Source organism: Anopheles ziemanni, chromosome 3 (assembly GCF_943734765.1).
Source record: "Anopheles ziemanni chromosome 3, idAnoZiCoDA_A2_x.2, whole genome shotgun sequence".
NCBI lineage: Eukaryota > Metazoa > Arthropoda > Insecta > Diptera > Culicidae > Anopheles > Anopheles ziemanni.
This window is the reverse complement of record NC_080706.1, coordinates 91,387,668-91,403,827: the sequence shown is the minus strand read 5'-3', so window position 1 is coordinate 91,403,827 and position 16,160 is coordinate 91,387,668. Positions and strand designations below refer to the sequence as shown.

Here is a 16,160-nt window from a genome sequence, read left to right as displayed (position 1 = left end):
GTGTAGCAGGTCGGTTAGGTCCGAATTAGAGTCCGTTCAGATGGGTTCGAATCTTTAGAATCCGTCTAGGGATCGAATCTTCGAATCTTCCGAATCCCGATTATGCCAACACTAGTCAAAATAGAAAAGCAGGGAAACTCAGGATCGGGAAACGGGAATCCTCTGCTGCCGCGAAAAATGAGGAAAGAAAATGAGGAAAACGATTACTACCCCTAGTAGCAGGAATACCTATCGTCGACCATCCAATCAACTTACGGTACGGTGTGTAAAACCTTGCCTGGGAGGAGTGATTTGTGTAATTTGGTGAAGTGAAAATGAACTGATAACGTACTGCGACTCATCTTTTCCGTGGCCCGTCTGAGAAACCGTGATATGGTATCTTTTTATTTGCGTATCGTGTACGAATTACTGTGAAAAGCGACAAAAACAACCGAACGTAACGAACAATCAAAGCAGGCAGCAGGCTACCTAAAGCTGTTGTTGATTAGCGTTTTTCGGTGATACCACTTCCAGTGAAAGTTCTCTTTACCCCAAAGTATGTCCTGAAATGGGGAAACAACTATGCGAACCAGATTACGGCACCAGCGATAAGTCGAACGACAATCGCGAACCTTCAAAAGATGATACGATGAAAACAAAGGAGCAAAAGACAAAATGTGAAGAAAACAAGAGAAAATAACCTTTCCGGTGGCTAAGAATACGCGCTCGTTTTAGAAACAAAACAAAAAAAACAATCCCACACTTACGCCACCCCATGCGTCGAGCTGCAATCAAGAAACGCAAATTGTTTTTGCGATGAACGCTGACCGATAGAAAATAGAAAACTGTTCGATTGTTATCGTTTTCGGTCTCCCTTCGGTAATCCTTTTGAAGGACTTGGGGAAGCTAAGCGCGAAGATGATAATCCGCTTCGCTATCGGAACAACAACAACAGCACAAGCGTTTCATCCTACCACAATTCCGCTGGTCTGTTTGCTGCTGCTCAGTGCTTGTACAAATGTCGTGTCACCTAGTTTTAGTAGTAACGGAACTGCTACGGCTAATGTGTCAGTAAATTATGCTAGTAATAATGCCTACTATAATGCACCACCACCGTCTCCTTCAACCGACGGTGGCACGAGCGGGTTAAAATACAATAGCTCTACCGCAGGAGACGGTACGGTTGAGGAAGCGGCCAGCAAAGGCCGTAATGGGTCATTTGGGGTCCCAACACCATGCTGTGATACTAATGGTACTGACCCGTCGGTTGGGAAAAGTCCGGCTCCCGACGGGAACCAATCGCAACGAGTGGTGATAGAATTTTCCACCAACATCGTCCAAAACGAGTACATCATCCAGTTCAATGGGTACTACAAGCAAAGGGAGCGGGAAAACTTTATCCAGTCCGCCCTGAACGGATCGAAGGTGGGTTAATAAGCCAAAAAATGATGCTGAATTCAACAGAACTTTGTATCGCTGAGAACATGTTTGACATGCCTACTTTTCGTTCGATTTTTAGGTACAAAAATGGCGCATCTTGCCGAGAAACAATCCTGCCCGGGATTTTCCCAGCGACTTTGACGTACTTGCCCTTGAGGAACCGGTAGAGTTTGCCGACGATGGTTTGATACTGCTGCGATCGCATCCCTCGATCAAAAGTATATCGCCCCAGCGGATGGTTCAACGTGCGCTCAAGTACGTGCCGGTGCATCAGTCGAAGGTGGAACAACAACAGGAGGAGGAAAATGAGGAACCTAACGAACCTAACGAGCCGGAACTCGAATTGGACGACGAGGAAACGAACGATTTTATCGAGTTTTTTCGCCAACGACGACTAACGACAGAAGATGCATCGGTTCAGCCACCGAATCGTCATAGCAACCGGAGGCTACTGCGTGCGATTCCGCGCCAAATTACATCGCTACTGAAGGCGGACGTACTCTGGGACATGGGCATCACCGGGAAGGGTGTCAAAGTGGCCGTGTTCGACACGGGGCTCGCAAAGTCGCACCCGCACTTCAAACGCATCAAGGAGCGCACGAACTGGACGAACGAGAAAACATTGGACGATGGCGTAAGCCACGGTACCTTCGTGGCCGGTGTGATTGCCTCCGCGAAAGAGTGTCTCGGATTTGCGCCGGATGCGGAACTGCACATTTTTCGCGTCTTCACCGACAGCCAGGTGTCGTACACGTCGTGGTTTCTGGATGCGTTCAACTACGCCATCCTGAAGAAGATTAATGTACTCAATCTGAGCATCGGCGGGCCGGACTTTCTTGATCAACCGTTCGTGGACAAGGTGCTGGAGCTATCGGCGAACCGGGTCATCATGGTTTCGGCGATCGGCAACGATGGGCCGCTGTATGGGACTCTGAACAATCCCGGCGACCAGATGGACGTCATCGGGGTGGGTGGTATGGACTACGCGGACAATGTGGCCAAGTTTAGCTCGCGCGGTATGACCACCTGGGAGCTGCCGGGTGGGTATGGCCGGCTTAAACCCGACATCGTCACCTACGGCAGTCAGGTGAAAGGAAGCAATCTGAACGGTGGATGTAAGTCGCTGTCGGGGACATCCGTCGCTTCGCCGATGGTAGCGGGCGCGGTTACTCTGATCGCAAGCGGCGTTTTGGATCGACTGGACGAGCTTAATCCGGCCTCGATGAAGCAGGCACTTATCGAGGGTGCCCAGCGGCTCCAGGACAACAACATGTTCGAGCAGGGTCATGGCAAATTGAACATCCTCCGAAGCATGCGCCTGCTGTCGACGTACCGCCCGAAGGTGACACTATCGCCAGCCTACCTCGATTTCACCGAGGACTACATGTGGCCGTACACAACCCAAAGCCTCTACTTCAGCGCGATGCCGGCCATCGCGAACGTCACCATTCTGAACGGGATGGGTGTGACCGGGCGGGTCATCAACCAGCCAACCTGGCACCCGTACAGCAACGAACACGGCGAACTGCTGAATATCTCGATCAGCTACTCCGAGCACCTGTGGCCCTGGTCTGGCTGGATGGCGGTCCACATTGGCGTCAACGAAGCGGGCCGAAGGTTCGAAGGCACTGCCCAGGGTCACATAACACTTACCGTGCAAAGTCCCCCCGGTCCGAACGAAACAGAACCCCGCAATGGAACGGTCAGCTTCCCGCTGAAGGTACGCATCATCGCTCAGCCTCCGCGCCAGAAGCGAATCCTCTGGGATCAGTACCACAGCCTAAGGTACCCGCCGGGGTATCTACCGCGCGATAATCTCAAAATCAAATCCGACCCACTGGATTGGCGGGCGGACCACGTGCACACAAACTTTCGTGACATGTACACGCACCTCCGAAACGCTGGCTACTACGTGGAGGTGCTAGGGGTGCCGTATACCTGCTTCAACGCGACCCACTACGGAACGCTGCTGGTGGTGGACCCGGAGGAGGAGTTCTTCCCGGAGGAGATCACAAAGCTGCGTGAGGACGTGCTGGAGCGCGAGCTGGGCGTGATCGTGTTCGCCGACTGGTACAACACGTCCGTCATGCGAAAGATCAAGTTCTACGACGAAAACACACGCCAATGGTGGATGCCGGACACGGGTGGTGCGAACGTACCCGCACTGAACGAGCTGTTGCGCGGATTTGGCATCGCACTGGGTGACCGTGTGGCCGATGGGTACTTTAGTATGCACAACCATCGCATGTACTACGCGTCCGGGGCGAACATTGTGCGGTTTCCGGTCGGCGAGGGTACAATACTGGTCGAGCGCGATCTACTGGACGAAGGGCTCGGTATTGCGCAACCGGACGAGGCTCGATCGAAGGTGCGAACGCCAACGGCCATTCTCGGAATGCTGCAGACGGATCGGCGAATGTTCGCAAGGCTTCAACCGGCCACACCAAACCCCGAGGAGCAACTCGAACCCATCCGGGGGGAAGATGACGTCGTCCAGTCGGCAATCGATCGCGATTCAATCTTAAACAAACGAATTTTGTTGAACGTGCATTCGCTTGGCGGTGGAGACGAAGATGATGATGGGGTGCCGAACGAGGGTGGTGAGTTTCGTGAGGATCCACCGGTTGGCAATCATCTAGAGGACGATCCGGCTGATCAGCACCTGCTGATTGACGAACCGACGAACGACAACACCGGTGGCGGTGGTGGTGATGACACCGGAGGAGGTGATTCCCTGAAAACGGAAGAACTCGCTCGATTGCGCGAGGGTACAAAGCCAACCAACTTTACCACGAAGGGGGCGAAAGGACTCGGTGCGTCACCATCATCCGTCGATGGTGGTTCTGGCACAACCGCTAGCAGTGGACGGATTGCTGTTTACGGTGACTCGAACTGTCTCGACTCAACACACCTGGAGAAGCCATGCTTCTGGCTGTTGGACTCGCTGCTCGAGTACACGATGACTGCACACGTCACGAATGAACTGCGAGAACTCAACAGTAGCAGGAAGTCGGAGATACTGGAAGGTAAGTTTGCATTCATAATACAAACGGTGCTTGCATTTATTGTAAATGATTGAGGTCATTCCGAGAGGGTTGGCATAAAAGCCATATAAAAAGTCAGCTCTTAGTACATTCATGTTGTTTGATTTGAACAACGTTCTACTTCGTCCTTGCAGAAAATCAAAAACCACCCCAGCGTATGCCCAACAACAACCTACACCTCTACTCGAAGGTCCTCGTACCGCACACGACCACCTTCCAGAAGCGACCGCTTCCGGCTTGCGAACGTCTAACCTGGGAGCAACCGATTACGCTCAACATGTCCACCCTGAACGGCTACGGGCCGAACGATCGGATACTCCTGCAGCAGCGTTTGCTCGAACAGGAGCTCCAGCAGCAGCAGGAGGCGCAACTCCAGCAGAAGGTCCAACAGCGGCAGCTTAAGCAAGGGGGCGTAGTGCAACCGGGGGCTGGCGGCGGCGTATTCGGCAACGAGCTGGACGACAACGTTAACCTTTTCCGTAAGTTGGAAAGTCAGAAAGGTAGGCCTGCGTCGAGTGTCCGGATATATCTAGACTCACCCTGACCCACACGCACTCGCATTTGTTTGTTACAGCCGCGTCCGTGCTGAGCGCCAACGACGAACCGGACGTGCCCGGCTGGAGGAACAAGAAGACGGATAAAATTCCACCCAACGCACCACCGAACAGTTTCATCAGCCCGTCGGTGAATCATCTGCGGGGACCACCGACGGCCGGTACTCCGATCGTGCCGCTCGTCGATCACCAAGCACTACCGGCCGGAAGATCGCCGGACGAGTTGACCGGCGGAAGAAATCGACCACCGCCATACGGTGCGAAGGACCTGTCCGGTTCCGGGCCCTCCACCGTACTCTACTGGTTGACGTCGAAGGGCGTTCTGCTGCTGGCCCTACTCGCTCTGCTGGGCCTACTGAACTGGTTGCGGAAGACGAAGGGACTTACGATAAAGCGAAGACTTAACTACGTTTTCAAGAAGATAGGCTTCTAGGTATTCCCAGCCCAATTGAGAAAAAGTACGAAGTGGGCCACAACATTCGGAACCAAAAATCTTAATTCGCAAGGGAATTCATAAGAGAGATTTTCGAAGAAGATTTCGAAATACAAAATTCAAAGACAATTTTCGCTCCTTGCTTCCCAGTTTGTTAATTTTTTTTAGGAAAAAGGAGCGGATTTTTACGCCCTCGGTATTGAAGGTTCCGTTGATATGCATATAGAAACTCTCAAATCGTGACTTCAGAGTCGAAAAATGATGTTGTTTACTTTAGTTTTGCTTTAGACAGGTTTTTTTCCGTGGTTAGCTTCGTTTCGTTATTTTTGTTGTACTCTATTAACTCCTTCACTAACCGGTGCGGTGTTGAGCAGCCTCACAATGGAGGTTTTACTGAAGGTCGATGCGAATAAGCTAGAGAGAATGCAAAGAATCATAGTTGCTTGTAAGTGAGACTTTATTAAAGCATCATTATATTGGCATAGAAGAGGAGTACAACAGCAGAAAAGACTCTAAAAGATAAAATAGCACCCTAAAGTTTCGTTAAGTTGTACCGGTGTATAGCAAAGATTACATACATTATGTTAATCCGCATTGGGGTCCACAGTTTCTTCGTTTGGTGGGAAAAGGTGGAATCTTACTCGCATCGGGTGCGAGGATGGGTGATGAAACTAAATAAAGTGAAAAATATATGTATATTTTTTATAACTAAAAATATCTTGGTACCTTTTACTATTTTGTTTTTGGCTGTTTAAAAGGTTCGAATTATTCAAATTTAGTTACGAAAAAAGCGCTTACTGAATTTTTCTCATAATGGCAATTCTCAGGAAACTAACACAGTTGGCTATGAATGGTATATTTTGTTTGGTTGAAACGGAATTTGAAATGTTAACTATTGAAACGGTCCCTGCTAATTCACAAGATTATTTTACAATTAAACCCGTTACTGCCAGTGCAATTTCGGTCTTCCTTGCCATATTTTACGTTTATTTTACCCTTGGCTTTATTTCACAAGCATATGAACAAAACAATCTCAATTTATGATTTACTGTGAGTAGTAGTAGTAGTAAAATTTCTTTTATTGATTTGTATAATTCATTACATTTTGGTGTTTTGCGAGATTTAGCGATCGCACGCTTTTCATTCGCTACATGAGAATTTTGCCTAAGAGGCAGTTTGATTTTGCATAAGTTTTGAGGTGTTATGCCAATGGGAATGAGAGTATTAACCTTAATCTAATCTTAACCTACTCCTAACCTAATATTAACCTATTATTAACCTACTAGATTTACTGTGAATACAGTTCTGTGTACTTATGCGTTATGTGGTGCTCTGTACTTTTATTTGAAGGTTTACGGGATTATAATACTTACAGACGTTGAAAGTAGATTTCGTAAGGTCTTGTGAGTAACTTTTTAAGTATAAAATATTCAAGTTTCCATTTTCTTTCACCCTTTTTACAAATAATATAGCGAGACGTTGCTAATTTATTATTCATTTACATGACATTTATTTCGGCAAACATGTCATAAAAGTTATAATCCAGGAACTTACATTCTAAACCTTAATAGTAGAGTATATGTGCTTGCGATTCTACACTTCCGAAAAGAACCGAACACTCGCAGAATAAAATAATTAATACTGCAAGGGCTGCTAGACATCCGGAAGCCGTCATGCGGATCGGACTGTTGCCCCCCATGCATAAGTTATCTCGTGGAGATCCGTCATTATCGTACCCATCGGCTCCAAGGCTCCTCCATCTTCAGCGGGGCGTTTACTTCGAGCTCGTGTACTTAGTCACCGCCTTGGTACCCTCGGACACGGCGTGTTTGGCCAGCTCACCCGGTAACAGCAGCCGGACGGCGGTCTGAATCTCGCGGGACGTGATGGTCGAACGTTTGTTGTAGTGCGCCAGCCGGGACGCTTCGGCTGCAATCCGCTCGAAGATGTCGTTGACGAAGCTGTTCATAATGCTCATGGCTTTGGAGGAGATGCCGGTGTCCGGATGGACCTGTTTCAACACCTTATAGATGTAGATTGCGTAGCTTTCCTTGCGGGTCTTCTTCTTCTTCTTCTTGTCCGATTTAGATATGTTTTTCTGCGCCTTTCCGGACTTTTTCGCAGCTTTTCCACTAGTTTTCGGTGCCATCGTTGTAAATTCACGTCGTATTTGACTTTCCGCAAATTCACTATAACTTTATTCACTGTAGAATTGAAGAATGATTGTACTTTTTCGAACGCAACTTGGTTTGACAACCTCAATGCTCAACCTTCAATTTGCCACTGAAGAAATTTCACCGAAACTTTGCTTTTAAGGAGGCAAAGGGGAGATACCAAGCTCCGCCTACCGACAGCGCAACTCGCCTGATGCCGTATAAAAGCCGAAAAACACGGAATTTTTCCCAGTCGCGAACAAAACAGAGGTGAAAGAAGCCTCCCGGCTCAAAACCTCTATAAATTATTAAATCATCAATCATCGCGAACAAAACGTTGCACAAAGCACGTCGTGTGATACAATCAAGAAATCTGTTGTTACAACTCGAACCTATTAATCATGTCTGGACGTGGTAAGGGAGGTAAGGTGAAGGGAAAGGCAAAGTCCCGTTCCAACCGTGCCGGACTGCAGTTTCCGGTCGGTCGTATCCACCGTCTGCTGCGCAAGGGCAACTATGCCGAGCGTGTCGGTGCCGGAGCACCGGTGTATCTGGCTGCCGTGATGGAATATCTGGCCGCTGAAGTGCTGGAGCTGGCGGGTAACGCAGCCCGCGACAATAAGAAAACTCGCATCATCCCGCGTCACCTTCAGCTGGCCATCCGGAACGACGAGGAGCTGAACAAGCTGCTGTCCGGTGTGACCATCGCACAGGGTGGTGTCCTGCCGAACATTCAGGCTGTGCTACTGCCGAAGAAAACGGAAAAGAAAGCCTAAGGGAGGCACCGAGCGATGGACGACAGGCGACACTACGAGCAGCTGCTTGCTGCCTAACCAACCATACCTTGAGACGACCCAAGGCTATCAAGAAAAAGGACTACGAAAACCAACCGCCCTTATCAGGGCGAACAAACGCATAGTTAAAAGAGTTAAATTCATCATTCAATTCAATGCCTTCAGTATGGGCTTTTATGAGACTAATGGTTGGCCATGAAAGCGTTTGACCAAAAAAGAAATCGGGAACTATGACTACTTCGACGCGAATGTCAAATTACTGAACTATACTACGATTCGTTTACAACTGTCTCTTTAAAGCTTCCACTAGACGTAATGAAGACGAATTCGTTTAAAAACAACGTTACGATGTAACTAGATGTAATAGCAAAACGAACACACTGGTTACGGGCATTTGTGTCGACATTGATACACCACGTAAATCACAATTTCTAAAATTTGAATTCAAAATTTCGATAAACAGACTTGAACGAACACATATGTGTTGTTGCCACTTCATAATTTCACATTGATCTGATCTTATTCTGATTGATCTGATCCGATGCAGGTATGAACGCAACTGTAGTTGATGACACAAAAAAAAAATAAATCTGAAAACAGGGTGACCCGGCAGAAGTTGTCTGGACAAACTATTTTAATATTTTTGTGATTTCGTTCGCTTATTGGTTTAGTGACTATGGAAGGTGGAAAACGTAATACAGATTTTGTTTGAATCAAATTCTCAGGTTGTTCCAGAAGACAACGGATTAAATGCGCCGGCTGATGAACGACCTTCCAAAAGATCCCCCTTATCTTTGAATGATATTAGGAAAGTATTGTACTGTTTTATTGATCATCCGAACATTTTAGAGAAATTTTCTTTACGGGTTTCCAGGCCACTAAACACGTGGATAATCAGGAGTCTACTGTACTCATATTCGATTAATCGATCCATCGATTGTTATTACCCAAAAAACATAACACACCACTTTTTGATGTAACTGTACTCGTGCCGAGCGTCCTTTCATCCTTGAACAGTTCTCAAAGAAATGCAAAAAGAAAAGGGAATAAAATGCACTGTAAAGTGGTGTTTGTGACAACGGTTTTTACGAAAAGGAGGGAAACGTTCTACAAACAACAAAAAGGATATTTACCCTTTTAATTGCATTTCGTGCAATTTCGAGAGGTAGAATTTTTAAGATGGTCTATTTCTAGAAACTATGTTTTAAAAGTAAAAGGAAACAATGAGATTTGAAGTAATGGATAATTATTCTCCTGTACCTGTATTCTATTCTGATATTTATTTTAACCTTCAAAACTTCCTCCGCATAGGTACATCTTTCTTTGCATGTGTGTGTGTGCACATTAAAATTTCCCCTCCTACTTAGATATTTCTTCCTGACCCTCGATAATCTTGCCCGCGGATGGCCAACAGGCATGACCTATCCTTTGGCACCCTTCCGTACTTTCTGGAAGTGCGTAGAATGATCCTGCAGCACCAATACATAGTACAGGGTACAGCATTTCGATGTAAAGAATGGGATGGAATGAACTCGATTTGCGAGGGGAGTGCCAAATACGGCCATTAGGAAGGTCCTTTTCCTTGCTACCCACTCCACCACAGGCCCATTCCCTTCCTCGATGCTTGCCTGTAGCAACATAAAACAGTTATCGTTCCCATGTACGGTTACCAGTTTGATTTTATGCTTGAAGTTGTAAAGTTTCATTTCACATAACGCACGTTCTCTTGCTGATCACCAAGCTACATCATGGCCCGTACCAAGCAGACCGCACGTAAGTCCACCGGAGGAAAGGCGCCCCGCAAGCAGCTGGCCACAAAGGCGGCCCGGAAGAGTGCGCCATCGACTGGCGGAGTGAAGAAGCCGCATCGTTACCGCCCGGGTACGGTGGCCCTGCGTGAAATCCGTCGTTACCAGAAATCGACGGAGTTGCTGATCCGCAAGCTGCCGTTCCAGCGTCTGGTGCGTGAAATTGCGCAGGATTTCAAGACGGATCTGCGCTTCCAGAGCGCAGCAGTGGCAGCCCTGCAGGAAGCCAGCGAAGCGTACCTTGTTGGTCTATTCGAGGACACGAATCTGTGCGCCATTCACGCGAAGCGCGTCACCATTATGCCGAAGGATATCCAGCTTGCTCGTCGTATCCGCGGAGAGCGGGCTTAATTTTCTTCAGTGTCACAATTTTCCTACGGATCCTTATAAAGTAAAAACCAATTCAAACATTATCTTTGTACTCAATTACTTACCAAAAATGGTCCCTTTTGGGACTACCAATAAAAAACTTTAAAAGAAATCTTTGTCTTGCTTTTTCGCTTCTGAGTCATAAGTTCTTTAGCTATTTTCCTATTATTTGCACTGAACTCAGTAAAAATTTAGCAACAACTGAATAGAAGGAAGTTTTCAGTCGTGTGAAACCAAAATTGTATTCCACAAAAGCGAAATCTAAATAAAAACTGAAAAAGGATGCCTGTAAATGATTTTATCATAAATAATAGTTCATTATGTATTGTGACTTTTTCTGGATGACGAAATGTTCCTTGATTGTTGTGTGTTTTGAAAACTAAAATTGAAGCCCATGGCATGACAATTTTGTGTTGGAGATACATTTAAAAAAAACTTCGTTTTGCTCTATCATTTGTTTGTATTTCTTTCGATTTTTTGTTTCACTCCTAACTTCGTTTTTTCAATGCAATATAATGGATGGTTTAAGTTAGGTAAAATTTTACTCTGGAAACACACTAACTCAAATCAATAACTACGATAAAAGTAGAGGATTAAACCTTGATAAAACAGATGTTCTAAACAGGGAAGTGTTACAAATTTAAAGCCAGATAAACAGAATGTTTAATAATAACAACTTTTCATCATCATCATGTAATGTTTGTATTATACAATGTTGTACAGGCAACTCTTATGGATGGCAGTTAAGTTGAAGATCAGGAAGGAAAATATTGAGGATCTAAAACTTGCAGGAGATATATGTATTCCATAAATTTATGAGAACTTTATCATATGTAAAAACTAACAACATAAAGCATGTTTTGGCGGGCTAGAACATCTGTGTAAGCTAGTTCCCTTTTTTTGTTTGTAACATATGCAGTTTCAGCCACTCACACATCTACAAAAGGAGAACTTCAACGAAGGTATATAAAGAGTGTTTCAAAAAATTTGCTTCATTCTCAAATTGTCTCTCGAATAGTGAACACGTAAAGTGAAAGTGAATATTTACAATGGCCCGTACCAAGCAGACCGCACGTAAGTCCACCGGAGGAAAGGCGCCCCGCAAGCAGCTGGCCACAAAGGCGGCCCGGAAGAGTGCGCCATCGACCGGCGGAGTGAAGAAGCCGCATCGTTACCGCCCGGGTACGGTGGCCCTGCGTGAAATCCGTCGTTACCAGAAATCGACGGAGTTGCTGATCCGCAAGCTGCCGTTCCAGCGTCTGGTGCGTGAAATTGCGCAGGATTTCAAGACGGATCTGCGCTTCCAGAGCGCAGCAGTGGCAGCCCTGCAGGAGGCCAGCGAAGCGTACCTGGTCGGTCTATTCGAGGACACGAATCTGTGCGCCATTCACGCGAAGCGCGTCACCATTATGCCGAAGGATATCCAGCTTGCTCGTCGTATCCGCGGAGAGCGTGCTTAAATCAAGCATCAAATCAAATCTGTCTTAACAAAATCGGTCCTTTTCAGGACCACTGAATGATACCAAAAAGTATTTCATAATTATCGTAAACATGAAACGACGCTTAGCAACATGAACGTTCGTGTATGACTCAAGCGCGTCTTTTCCCCCGCCTTTCCCCTCACTGACGCATAAAAATGGTCAAGGTAGCTAGAATTTTTTATGACTTCTCTCTGAGAACCGTTACCAACGGTTACTTGAATTCGTGTGTTGAAATGAAGTACGCAGCCTAAAGTTTGACGTTAGCAGCTGAGCTACAAATCTGACAAGCTGACGATCGTAAACTTAAATCAACAAACTAAAATTGTTATTCGTTCATTGTTTTGAGATCACTCGTCGCTGCTTCCGCACGCGTGTTTGCTAAAGACCCATCGCAAAATGAACATCCCATCCACCTCGAAGAGGTTGGTACTTTCACTATACCGGGATCTATTGCGTTACGGAGCACAGCTGCAGTACACCGATAAAGATTACTTTTTAGCGCGCATTCGGCGTGAATTCCGCCAGTCGGCGTCGCTGACCGATCCGAAAGAGATAGAATTCTCGTACAAGGTAGTGCGCCAGTCGGCTATTTTAATGTCCTTTGTACTAGCTCTAACGTTCGCTACACTTTGTTCGTTTCAGAGAGGTCGGGCCTTACTAGACCGTGCTCGTGTTATCTAATCGCCACACCGGAGGAAGATGCATTACGTTCGCCGTATTCCGCTGTTGGTTCGCTTTCCATCGTTCTTTGGTAATCATGTCTGCGGACGACCGTTCTCGAAAGCGATAGCCGACAGTCGTGTACCGGTTCTGCAGGAAGAAGACCTAGAGGAAACGTTCGTGAGGGGCAGTGGACCTGGCGGTCAGGCGGTGGCTAAAACGAACAACAAGGTCGTACTGACGCATAAGCCAACCGGCATTGTGGTACAATGTCATACCACTCGATCGCTGTTCGAAAATCGACGAGAGGCGCGCAAAGTGCTGATCGGTAAGCTGGACCAGCTGTACAACGGGGAGCAATCGGTGGCGGCACAACAGCAACGCATTGAACAGAAGAAACGGACGGAAGCTACCCGACGCAAGCAAAAGTTACAGGCACAGAAAAAGGCGTGGAAAGAGCGTGAGTTTGGAGGAAGTGTTCCGGAAGAAAAGTGACGAGAAAACGACTGATTCATTTGTTTGTAGTTTGTATTAAATAATCTTAATAGTTACTTAACTAAGCGTTTTCTTATTGTGTTTTCTCTACGTTTTCTACCACGAACTGAAATTTCCGAAGCCATTCGTACCATTCGCAACTTTACGCTTTTTAGCTTGCGTCGAGGTTTCCCCAAGGCCACTTCCTCCAGTCTTTGGACTTGGTTCTGGTAATACCTTTGTTACGCTCGTGTCCAAATATTTTCCCACGCCCGATCGGAACACCTTCAACGGTTGGCCGGACTTTTTACCGGCCACCTTGTTCCGCTTTTCCTCGGCCTCACGCTTTACCCGTTCCAACTCTTCTGCTCGCTCCTTGGCCAGCTGCTCGTCCACCTCCTGGAACGGATCCACAAACACTTGCGCTCGCTGAATGAAGATGTTTTCAATCGGTCGATCTCGGTTATCCACCTCGATGCGTTCCATCTCCGTGAGCACCTCCAAACCACCGACAAGCTTGCCAAATATTGTGTGCTTTCCGTCCAGGTGTTTGCACGAACGATAGGTGATGAAACTAAAATACGATCGAATTGGGCTACTAAATACCATCTCACCAAAGTCGAACGAAAATTACTTACAACTGTGATCCGTTTGTGTTAGGTCCCGAGTTGGCCATGGAAAGAATACCCCGGCCGGAATGCGACAGATTCGGTTTGATTTCGTCGGCAAACTTTTTACCCCACGCCGATGTTCCCCCATTGCCAACACCCGTCGGATCGCCGCCCTGGAGCATAAAGTTCCGGATGGAGCGATGGAACAGGCACCCGTTGTAGTAACCGCTTGCACAGTGTCGTAGGAAGTTTTCGCATGTTTTCGGCACTTGTTCGCAGTACAGCTCAAGGTTAAGCGCCCCGAAGTTGGTAAGCAATCGGACGTAGCCCTTCTTCTTTACGCGCTCGTACCTCACAATGTCGTCATCGATGATGGCCGCTTCATGGTTCGACACGGGAACCATTGCGGTCGAGGTGAACGAGGCGGCAACCGCACCGGTCGAGTAGTGGGCCGCATTGAACTTATCTGCCACCAGTCGCTCTTCCTTTTTCTCCTCGGGCGCTTTGTAGTCTTTCTCGAGCTGCGTAAGAATATCTTTTGTTTCGTGGGAGATGGTCTTCAGGCGTCCCTGAGGGTCCTTCTGCTCCGCCAATTCCTCTTCCGTCGGCACGCGAAGCTTCTTCTTGATGTGGTGAAAGTTGGAAATGTTAAACTTGTCCAGATTGCCCGGATCCTGGATGGTGATAAAGTCTTTCCTCGTGAACGGTGTATCGTCCAGCAGATCCTTCCAGTTTTTTGTCTTGATGTTCAGCTGTTCGATCGCTTCCCAGGAAAAAACATTGCCCGTCTTTCCGTTGGCAACAATATGCGAGTTTTTGGTGAACGGCTTGAAGAGTGTCGGGCAGTGGTACGCATCTTCGTGGTTCTTGGTGAAGTTGAGTTTTACCAGCGACTTTCCGTCGAGGGCCGCTCCGGTGACAGGGTTTACTTTGAACTTTTTCAAAAACTCCACAATCGCCGCCAGCTCAAACACGTTGCCATCTTTATCGCAGTACGGATGTTCGAAGGGAACCATCGAAAGGCAGCAGTGATCGAAAGGAAGGCGTTTGAATTTGATCGCTTCATTTTCGACCGAGTCAGGTTTGTGGCCTCCATAAAACTCCGACCACTCGGTGTACGTAAGGTACCTGTTCGGAACAAAGGAGTGTAAAGCATCATTTCAACTGAACTGAAGACCGCAGAACGATCAAATAATCGATATTTAGATTTACATTTTATCCTTTTGATGCTGTTTTTTACCCATTTTAATAAATTTGTGGACAAACTTTTGTAGTAAACTGAAACACTTCTGTTGTTTTGTTTACACTGTCACGAAATAGCTCAGTTTATTGATGGCTGCATACTTTTTTCATTGAAATTGTAAACACACTCAAGGTTTATATATTTAAATTGAGCAACTTTTTAGAAAACAATTTTTGTTTATTGTTTTCTCTTGCTGTATAAATAGAGAACCACATTTCGAATAACAGACCCAATACGCAATAATAGACCCGATACACCAATGAATAGGGTAATAGAAATAGCAATTATCTTGGTGTATTTAATTACGAATGCTCAAACTAACAATTATGCACCATCGTTCTCGGTAGAAACATGACAAAGGGCTAAAGATGTTGTCTCCCCGAAGTTGACTCGCATTGCGTTTTAATGTACTGGATGAAAAAGTTGGACACATATAATCCGCAACTGATGATTGCATTAGTTCTTCTTCACGACAGCTTGGCTATCGTTGTTCTCCAGATAATCGTACGACAGTTTTGCAATGAGCAGTCCCGACGAAAGGCCGAGCGCAGTCGAAAGGCCCTGGTTGCGGGGAATGGCTGACCGGAGCACTGCCCACACAAGCACCGAACCGAAACTGAACAGTACCGATCCGCAGATACTGTACGCTACACGTTTGTTCGATGGCAAAGCTTTCAGATGCGGCCGGCTGTACATATACAGCGTGGTGCCGAAAATGGTATGCAGTAACAGGAAGTTCGTCACATCTCGCTTGGGCAGCAATCTGTAAAAGAAAACCGGGTTTACAATCATCATTGCGATACGCGATTGGGAGCTAAACCAGCTAGAGAAACTTACTTGATCGCGATCGAAGGGTTCATTACGTTGACGGACAACGCCGCATAACTGACCATACCCTTCAGTGGAAAATAGTAGAAAAGAATGTTTTCCTTCGTTAATGGCCGCAGACGAAGCGAGGAGCTGGCTTCAGTCATGGTGGTAGAGTCGGTCGAGGTTTAATAAACGGAATACCAAACAAACTATTGAGTTTGAGCTGAAAACGAGACCGCACAAGAAAACACAGCAACGATTGTGTAATAAAGAATCACCAGACAGATACGTCACTGGAACAACCTGA

The 16,160-nt window shown here is 46.7% G+C and overlaps 8 protein-coding genes across 9 annotated transcripts; 5 read left to right on the top strand and 3 right to left on the bottom strand.

Annotated features, from left to right (window-relative positions):
• Window positions 1-577: 577 nt before the first annotated feature.
• LOC131289050 (membrane-bound transcription factor site-1 protease) lies at window positions 578-6,165 on the top strand. 2 transcript variants are annotated; one of them, XM_058318249.1, is made up of 4 exons: window positions 578-1,404; window positions 1,499-4,445; window positions 4,598-4,942; window positions 5,038-6,165. In XM_058318249.1, exons 1-4 carry the CDS (start codon window positions 898-900, stop codon window positions 5,448-5,450), a joined length of 4,212 nt encoding a protein of 1,403 aa, XP_058174232.1. In that variant the 5' UTR covers window positions 578-897; the 3' UTR covers window positions 5,451-6,165. The 2 variants fall into 2 exon arrangements, with proteins under 2 accessions (XP_058174232.1, XP_058174231.1); XM_058318248.1 differs by having other exon boundaries at window positions 4,598-4,963.
• Window positions 6,166-6,936: 771 nt separating this feature from the next.
• Window positions 6,937-7,725, bottom strand: LOC131289052 (histone H2B-like). The gene has a single exon (XM_058318252.1). The coding sequence runs from the start codon at window positions 7,597-7,599 to the stop codon at window positions 7,225-7,227; it is 375 nt and encodes a 124-aa protein (XP_058174235.1). The 5' UTR covers window positions 7,600-7,725; the 3' UTR covers window positions 6,937-7,224.
• Window positions 7,726-7,935: 210 nt separating this feature from the next.
• On the top strand, window positions 7,936-8,507 carry LOC131289051 (histone H2A). Its single transcript, XM_058318250.1, has one exon. It carries the CDS (start codon window positions 8,005-8,007, stop codon window positions 8,377-8,379), a length of 375 nt encoding a protein of 124 aa, XP_058174233.1. The 5' UTR covers window positions 7,936-8,004; the 3' UTR covers window positions 8,380-8,507.
• Window positions 8,508-10,079: 1,572 nt separating this feature from the next.
• Window positions 10,080-12,073, top strand: LOC131285814 (uncharacterized). Its single transcript, XM_058314668.1, has 3 exons — window positions 10,080-10,096; window positions 10,139-10,550; window positions 11,621-12,073. The coding sequence occupies exons 1-3, from the start codon at window positions 10,080-10,082 to the stop codon at window positions 12,032-12,034; spliced, it is 843 nt and encodes a 280-aa protein (XP_058170651.1). The 3' UTR covers window positions 12,035-12,073.
• A 333-nt stretch (window positions 12,074-12,406) lies between these two features.
• LOC131289509 (mitochondrial ribosome and complex I assembly factor AltMIEF1) lies at window positions 12,407-12,834 on the top strand. Its single transcript, XM_058318785.1, has 2 exons — window positions 12,407-12,625; window positions 12,698-12,834. The coding sequence occupies exons 1-2, from the start codon at window positions 12,452-12,454 to the stop codon at window positions 12,734-12,736; spliced, it is 213 nt and encodes a 70-aa protein (XP_058174768.1). The 5' UTR covers window positions 12,407-12,451; the 3' UTR covers window positions 12,737-12,834.
• LOC131289508 (mitochondrial translation release factor in rescue) lies at window positions 12,755-13,261 on the top strand. Its single transcript, XM_058318784.1, has one exon. The coding sequence runs from the start codon at window positions 12,755-12,757 to the stop codon at window positions 13,208-13,210; it is 456 nt and encodes a 151-aa protein (XP_058174767.1). The 3' UTR covers window positions 13,211-13,261.
• Window positions 12,920-15,096, bottom strand: LOC131289507 (RING-type E3 ubiquitin-protein ligase PPIL2). The gene is made up of 3 exons (XM_058318783.1): window positions 15,013-15,096; window positions 13,828-14,928; window positions 12,920-13,763 (listed from the first exon to the last, which is right to left on the bottom strand). Exons 1-3 carry the CDS (start codon window positions 15,042-15,044, stop codon window positions 13,307-13,309), a joined length of 1,590 nt encoding a protein of 529 aa, XP_058174766.1. The 5' UTR covers window positions 15,045-15,096; the 3' UTR covers window positions 12,920-13,306.
• Window positions 15,097-15,307: 211 nt separating this feature from the next.
• On the bottom strand, window positions 15,308-16,119 carry LOC131287588 (uncharacterized). Its single transcript, XM_058316651.1, has 2 exons — window positions 15,881-16,119; window positions 15,308-15,806 (listed from the first exon to the last, which is right to left on the bottom strand). The coding sequence occupies exons 1-2, from the start codon at window positions 16,015-16,017 to the stop codon at window positions 15,500-15,502; spliced, it is 444 nt and encodes a 147-aa protein (XP_058172634.1). The 5' UTR covers window positions 16,018-16,119; the 3' UTR covers window positions 15,308-15,499.
• Window positions 16,120-16,160: the final 41 nt, after the last annotated feature.